This window comes from Notolabrus celidotus, chromosome 11, assembly GCF_009762535.1.
Source record: "Notolabrus celidotus isolate fNotCel1 chromosome 11, fNotCel1.pri, whole genome shotgun sequence".
Taxonomy (NCBI): domain Eukaryota; kingdom Metazoa; phylum Chordata; class Actinopteri; order Labriformes; family Labridae; genus Notolabrus; species Notolabrus celidotus.
In genome coordinates, this window is record NC_048282.1 from 36,265,388 (window position 1) to 36,273,524 (window position 8,137).

The following is an 8,137-nucleotide window of genomic DNA, read 5'->3' on the forward strand; positions in this document are numbered from 1 at the left end:
TTTTTAGTTCTGCTGAGCACATTTGGACACCTCTGTGGCATTTAAAAAAAAACCTGCACTCAGACACAGGGGAGCAGGAGTGTTTCACTAAAGGTCAACGGGAGGGGCGAGAAGGGGAAAGAAAAATAAACAATGGATGTGCTTCACACGGAAAGGTCAAGGGCTTACCAACAAAGATGGGATGGACTCAGTGTTCTGAAGTTAAAAGTGACATTGTTCAATTTTATACTTTATATTCTCTATGTTCAATGATTTATTGTTCTCAGATATTTTATTCTACAGAACATTTGGTTCATTCATATTGACCCGAATAAGACTTTACTTTGAAAAATGGGATTGTCTTATTTTGGAGGTCTACTTAAATCCCATCCATTCACATCAGTAGATGGCGTCATGTATCTGTAAAGGGAGAATATCCCTCATATCTAATACCAGTTATTGCTCACAACCACAGCAGCAGGGGGATGAAAGAAGGAGAGGCACAGTGATGGTCCAGATTAAAGTGACCCAGAAGTAGGCGGAGTTAAAGGACGTGCACACGACAAAATTATCTGGCTAACTTTGGGCCCAAAATCCCCCTTTTGGCAAACGTCGGCAATGTCTCGATCTTTTGATGGATCTAGAGAATATCTTGCAAAAAGAAAGGCAGACAACTCATTACATTTTCTAAGAAACATCTTCTGATGCACAATCTTGGACACATCATCAGTGTTGTTTCCTGGAATCACCGGGTGTTTCGGGTCTTGCAACAGACACCCTCCTCCAGGCGACCCGACCGAGGCTGATCAGACCCCGGCCTGTGTCCAAGTGGCGTTCTACTGCCCCCACTTCTCTCCCCTCCTTAACCAGAGCCACCTGGATGCTTGTTCTGCTGCCTCCACATGGTTGTCGTTGATGGCTCTTCTCCGGTTGGCTCCTGTAATGCCCAGTATACCGTAGGCCTTGCTCAGTGATTGACTGGCAAATCCCCGACTGCCCACTTCCACTGGCATGCACCTAGTCTTCCACCCGGTCCTCCGACAGTCCTCCACCAGCTCCTGGTACTTCTCCCTCTTCCTCTCATGAGCCTCCTCCATCCTTTCCTCCCAGGGCCCTGTTAGCTCCAGCAGGATCAGTTGTCTTTTGGCTTCTGAGACCAAGATGATGCCAGGTTTTATTTCAAGGTTAGCTACTAAATATTGAATTTCCCCCCATTGGGATTAATAAAGTATGTTTCTTCTTCTTTCTTCTTCTTCTTCTACTATTTTTGTCGATATTTTTTACTATAATGGGTAAAATGGAAAAGAAGTATTTGGTCACCCACAAACAAGCAAGATTTCTGTCTCTCACAGACCTGTAACTTCTTCTTTAAGAAGCTCTTCTGTCCTCCACTCGTTACCTGTATTAATGGCTCCTGTTTGAACTGGTTATCTGTATAAAGACACCTGTCCACAGCCTCAAACAGTCAGACTCCAAACTCAACCATGGCCAAGACCAAAGAGCTGTCCAAGGACACCAGGAAGAAAGTTGTGGACCTGCACCAGGCTGGAAAGAGTGAATCTACAATAGGCAAGCAGGTTGGTGTGAATAAATCAACTGTGGGAGCAATTGTAAGAAAATGGAAGACATACAAGACCATTTATAACTCCCTCGATCTGGTGCCCAACGCAAGATCTCAACCCGTGGGGTCAAAATGATCATGAGAACGGTGAGCAACAATCCCAAAACTACACGGAGGGACCTGATGAATGACCTGCAGAGAGCTGGGACCAAAGTAACAAAGGCTACCATCAGTAACACACTACGCCGAGAGGGACTCAAATCCTGCAGCGCCAGGCGTGTCCCCCTGCTTAAGCCAGTACATGTCCAGGCCCGTCTGAAGTTTGCCAGAGAGCATATGGATGATCCAGAAGAGGATTGGGAGAATATCATGTGGTCAGATGAAACCAAAATAGAACTTTTTGGTAAAAACTCAACTCGTGGTGTTTGGAGGAAGAAGAATGCTGAGTTGCATCCCAAGAACACCATACCTACTGTGAAGCATGGGGGTGGAAACCTCATGCTTTGGGGCTGTTTTTCTGCAAAGGGGACAGGACGACTGATCCGAGTTAAAGGTGACAAATCATGCAAAATGGACTTTTTAATAGCCAGTCTCCAGACCTCAACCCCATAGAAAATTTGTGGAGGGAGTTGAAAGTCCGTGTTGCCCAGCGACAGCCCCAAAACATCCCTGCTCTAGAGGAGATCTGCATGGAGGAATGGGCCAAAATACCAGCTACAGTGTGTGCAAACCTGGGGAAGACTTACAGGAAACGTTTGACCTCTGTCATTGCCAACAAAGGTTATGTTACAAAGTATTGAGTTGAACTTTTGTTATTGACCAAATACTTATTTTCCACCATCATTTACAAATAAATTCTTTAAAAATCCTACAATGTGATTTCCTGGATTTTTTTTCTCATTTTGTCTCTCATAGTTGAAGTGTACCTCTGATGAAAATTACAGACCTCTCTCATCTTTATAAGTGGGAGAACTTGCAAAATCAGTGGCTGACTACATACTTTTTTGTCCCACTGTATATCGTCGTATTCTCTTGTCTCCTTCTGAAAACTGCTGTAACAAAAAAATGTCCTCCAATGGGCGATCAATAAAGTCTTATCTTATTTCGTCTACAGAGAATTAGTCCAAAGATTGAAGTCTGAGCAGCAAGTAAACAAAAGCATACACGCTTTGAGAAACTATGCAGGCCTTTTCAAAGAAACATAATTAGGTTATTTTAAAAGCGAGGGATCTAAAGGTCGCTCTGATATTAACTGGAATTAAATTTTCTGTCTGAGCCGACCTGTGCTCGACATGTTGGTAATGGACTTCACGTAAGACCTTCTCATTTTCAGATCCATCTCTCCTCAGAGTGTCTCTCCCTCCCTGAGCTCACGTTACCCCGTGGAGAGTGATGTGGAGTGTGATGTGTTTTGTGACGCCGAAGTGATCAGTAATTAAAGTGTTGGTGCGTTGAGCGCCGGGAGAACATGTACATCTGTCAGCCTGGCTCTGTAACATAAGCACATGTTGGGAAATGACGCTCTGCGAGGTTTAGCGGAGCGACTCGTACGAGGAGATGGAGGAATCGCAGGCAGCAGGTTCTCGTGATTACATTTGAGTTATTTCCCCACGGGTCACTCGTTTGCTCGGATCAAAACAAAACAGATACTCAGGTTTGTCACACACACACACACACACACACACACACACACGCAGAGACTTCCTCTTCTTTCTCTGTAGGAACTCACTCTGATCAATACATGATCCTAGAACTGACCCTAATGAAGCTTCCTCCAAAAGATCAGATTCAGAATCAGAATCAGAAATACTTTATTTATCCCAGGGAGGGAAATTCAGTCATTACGGTTCCTCTATACACAATAAGTTATACAAATACAATAATAAGCCCCATTCACCCTCCATCCATTTTCTTCTGCTTATCCAAGGTTGGGTCATGGAGGTAGCAGTCCAAGCAAATTGACCCAGACATCCCTCTCCTCAGCAACACTTTCAAGCTCCTCCTGGGGAATCCTGAGGCGATCCAAAACCAGGCGGGTAGATATAATCCCTCCACCACGTTCTGGGTCTACCCCGGGGTCTTCTCCCAGTTGGATGTGCCCAGAACTCCTCTAAAGGGAGGCGTCCGGGACACACCTGCAGCTCCCTCTGAAAAAATCAGGATGTTTTCAGGAGTTCTGTGCACAGCTTTAGAAAGAATAAACATCTGGCCGCCTGGGTACCTGTTTGCTTCCGGTCTGGGTCCTTGGCTTGTCCCCTGGCCCGGATGCTGGGCTGAACCGCTCGGCTGATCTGACCCAAGTGGTATCATCTGCACCAGTGGTGGTCTTGTTACGCAAATAGAACCCAGCACAGCAGCAACCCTCTGCAACCCAAAGCTTCAGTAATGATTGTGGACACTAAGGGTTGCTTAATCATTAGTATCACCACACAGTGTTTTTTTGGCATCATGGTGAGATGGTCCCTCTCCATCTAAGTGTCTTGGTCTCTCTCTCCTTCTCTTTCCCTGTCCCTTTGTATATTCTTCTTTTACTTTATTTATTTATTTATTTTTTGCTCCACCTAGGTGTGCACGCCCTCTTTTACAGAACATGATATTAGCTGTCAATAAAAGATAGACCAGAGTTCTAAGAGGGATGGTGATGGTCTCATGCACACAGTCACAAGCACAGAAGAAAAAGGTTGTCTTTCTTTTCTTTTGCTGCAAGAATAAATTGCATTAATATTTGACAGTTTGTGACAAACATGACACAAACCAGAAATATATATGCAGACAAGAGGAAAAAAAAAAAAAAAAAGAAAGAATAAACATCTGAAATGATGCTCTAATCACTGGCTAATAACAGATCTATAAGGCAATAACACACACCTTTGACAGCCTCTCTCTCTCCACCTCTTAATCAGGACTTCTCTGAGACAGCTGAGTCTTTTCATGCAGAGGGATTTTAATCCACAGACTGATGACCAGCGTGTGTCCATGCTCAACTCAGCTCATACTGCTTTGTGTGATGCAGCACTGACACCTGCTGGCAGAGAGTTGTAACTGCAGATGGACTCAGTTTTACAGTTTAACCTCTCCTCAGGATGTACAGCTCTTCCTCTCTCTGTATATACAGTATATACAGGCTACACAAATATTCTGTTGTATCCAAATCAACAAGTCCTGCTCTGCGTATTTAAAGCAGTGAGGGCTTCTGGGTCTTGTAGTTCACAAGTTTCTACACTTCCAAACTGGGAAACAAGTTCCTGAAGATCTGTTGTCTCTTTTAAAACAAGTCTTTAAGAAATGGTTTTACTGCTGCCTCAAATAAAGTTCAATCATTTCTTATTTATGTGATTCATTTTGTATTTTAATGCCTTTAAGGGGATCTATGTTCTGTTTTCAACCCGTCAATATACTTCACAGCGTTTGCCTAAAGATGCCAAACGCTGTGCTTTGGTGTATCGTTCACACTGCTCCTCTGTACGGTGGCCCTGAGGGACAATAATAATAAATATTTCAAAAGCAAAAAATAAATCACACTTAACAAAATAATTTTCACAGAACAAAAATACATTTCAGAGATCACAAAAATATACAAAAATGTATTTGGTGATCTCTGGAATTAATTTTTGTTTTGTGAAATTTATTTTGTTTTTTGAAATTTACTGTTCTATGAAATTAATTTTTTTTAAGTGAAATTTATTTTTTCCTGTGAAATTTATTTTGTTCTGTGAAATCTATTTTGTTAAGTGAAATTTATTTTGTTTAGTGAAATTTATTTTTTTAAGTGAAATTTATTTTGTTTGGTGAAATCTATTTTTTTAAGTGAAATCTATTTTTTTAAGTGAAATCTATTTTTTTAAGTGAAATCTATTTTTTTAAGTGAAATTTATTTTTTTCAGTGAAATCTATTTTTTTAAGTGAAAATTATTTTTTAAGTGAATTTTATCTTTTTAAGTGAAATTAATTTTTTTCTGTGAAATGTATTTTGTTCTGTGAAATTTTTTTTTTTAAGTGAAATTTATTTTTTTAAGTGAAATTTATTTTGTTCTGTGAAATTTATTTTTTTCTGTGAAATTTATTTTGTTTTGTGAAATTTACTGTTCTATGAAATTAATTTTTTTAAGTGAAATTGATTTTTTTAAGTGAAATTTATTTTTTCCTGTGAAATTTATTTTGTTCTGTGAAATCTATTTTGTTAAGTGAAATTTATTTTGTTTAGTGAAATTTATTTTGTTTAGTGAAATTCATTTTTTAAGTGAAATTTATTTTGTTTGGTGAAATCTATTTTTTTAAGTGAAATCTATTTTTTTAAGTGAAATTTATTTTGTTCTATGAAATTTATTTTTTTCTGTGAAATTTATTTTTTTCTGTGAAATTTATTTTTTTAAGTGAATTTTATCTTTTTAAGTGAAATTTATTTTTTTAAGTGAAAGTTATTTTTTAACTGAATTTTATCTTTTTAATTGAAATTTATTTTTTTCTGTGAAATATATTTTGTTCTGTGAAATGTATTTTGTTAAGTGAAAGGTATTTAGCGCTTCTGAACTGTTTATGACTCTTGGCCTTCAGGGCCACCGTACCTCTGTCTCTGCTTCTTTGTCATTCGATAGCAGGTTAGCATGAGACAGCAAAACAGGCGTGCACCTGCAGATTCAGACTGAACAATAGAAACAATCCATCCAACCTTTCTTAAACCCACTGCAACTCAGCTTTTGTCTCAAAACCTTTATTTCCACCAGGTCTGGGTCTGCTGGTTCACAGAAGGCTCGTGTGGTTCAGGTTCAGAACATCAACAGGCAAAACCCTGATCCCCCAGTAAACCCTCTTCACCCTGCGGAAGGAGGCGTCCTGCACGTTACAGCGATACGTCCCTAAAAACGACACAATAAATGAAATTATTAGTTCTTTTTTGTTTGGACACTTTGTTGATGTTCATCAGTCGACCACTAGGGGGCGTCTTTCTGCGTTTACCTGCGTCCTCCTCCTCCACAGGATCCAGAATCACTCGATCCAGCAGAGGAGCGTCCCAGCGGGTAAAGAGAGCGTCGTTGGAGGTGATAACTCCACGGGCGACACGCCAAGACACCCTGATACATGACAGGAATTATTACACTGCCCCCTATCTGTGAGCTGATGTAATTACACCTGAGGAGGCAGTTTTCACAGGTTTTCCACTCGATCTGAGACAGAAGTTGTTGCTGATGTTTTCTTTCTTTTGAGTTTAGCTGAAAATATGTAGTTATTTCTAATCCTCACTGATGACTGAAACAGTTGTTGATCCTCCATCCTCACCTCCAGGAGAACCTCCCCACTGCCTCCATGACCTCTCCCACACAGTCGACCTCCACCCTCTGTCCCACAGTCACGGTCATCGTCCTGAGTCCACACTGCCACGACTCCTGACACCTCACCTTACGTACCCGACACTCCTCCGACACCTGAGATTTAAACACGGTCACATTCAGTCCTGTCATTAAAGTCTTGATCATTCAGTTTGAAACACCTGAGATGTATTTCTGATACCTGAGCTCCGTCTGTGCGCCGAACATCCTCCTCCATCGCCGTCTGTCCGTCCCGCAGCAAACACAAAGTTTGAGTTCTCACACCCAGCCCACAGGTGGCGCTGCAGGGGGTGCTGTCAACAATGACCTGCATTGGGAGCTCATCCGCCTTCTCCGGGTCAACAGAGGTCAGCGGGTTGAGGAAGAGGAGGAGGAGGAGGAGGTAGACACTGACAGGTATGTTTTCCATCATTGATGAGCGATGATAAATCTGCAAAGAATAAAGTTCTTTGAGTTTTCAAAGCGAAACAGACCAAGAAAAAACTTCTGTTTTAATTTCTCACTTTTTGTTATTATAAGAGTTTTTTTCTGATTTCTCTGAAATTTGAATAAATCTTTACGCTCTCCTGCAGATCAAACATTACCTCTGATGAAGCTGCCAAAAAGTAAAAACAAACATATTTTCTTTCAAATAAAAGCAGAACATCAAATCCTAAGAAGGATTCAAGATGATTGGGTTTGTTTTTAAATTCGTATTTTATTCAAATTGGTGATGTGACAACCTAAAGGTGCATTTCCACCAAGAGTTCCGGGGTCTTTTAGCCCCCTGAACTACTTTACCCTTAACTAAAAGGTTCCTGTGCCCCCATTTTGTCTGCGTTTGTTGCCACTAGATTGTGCAAATCAGGCCAGTGACGTATGGAGAAAAAAAAAGTAAATGCACTACACCACCAGACCAGTAGAGGGCAGTAAAACAAAGAGGAATGCCATTCATCACAGATGACACCATAGAAGCAGACGGACAGGCAGGTATCATTATGAGCAACACAACAGTTAGCCTGTTAGCATGAAGAGACTCAGCTGGCGCTGTTTTAGATGGTGCTATATTTCATCACAGATGGATTCACTGAATCAACACGTGAGAGGAGATAAGCGCGAGTAGCAAAGACGTTTCAACACGGCTTTAAAATCCTTTTGAACTCAAAAAGCCGTGACAGAGATCGGCCGGTGTTTTGGTTGAAACGGCGATCCTGTTAAAAAATTGACATTTTAAAAAAAAAAATAACATTAAAAAAGAAATATTTAACACAAAAAAAGACAAAAAAAAAAA

At 40.7% G+C, this 8,137-nt stretch overlaps 1 protein-coding gene across 1 annotated transcript; it reads right to left on the minus strand.

Annotated features, from left to right (window-relative positions):
• Positions 1–6,235: 6,235 nt before the first annotated feature.
• tmem81 (transmembrane protein 81) lies at positions 6,236–7,489 on the minus strand. The gene is made up of 5 exons (XM_034696217.1): positions 7,452–7,489; positions 7,049–7,297; positions 6,818–6,963; positions 6,497–6,612; positions 6,236–6,396 (listed from the first exon to the last, which is right to left on the minus strand). Exons 2-5 carry the CDS (start codon positions 7,277–7,279, stop codon positions 6,281–6,283), a joined length of 609 nt encoding a protein of 202 aa, XP_034552108.1. The 5' UTR covers positions 7,280–7,297; positions 7,452–7,489; the 3' UTR covers positions 6,236–6,280.
• Between the last annotated feature and the right edge of the window lie 648 nt (positions 7,490–8,137).

Coding starts and splice junctions, on each gene's coding strand:
- tmem81 (XM_034696217.1), bottom strand. CDS start 7,279: ATGATGGAAAACATACCTGTCAGTGTCTACCTCCTCCTCCTCCTCCTC. Junction 6,613..6,817: donor GTGGGGAGGTTCTCCTGGAG/GTGAGGATGGAG, acceptor GTCATGTATCAG/GGTGTCTTGGCGTGTCGCCC. Junction 6,397..6,496: donor TGTGGAGGAGGAGGACGCAG/GTAAACGCAGAA, acceptor TGTCGTTTTTAG/GGACGTATCGCTGTAACGTG.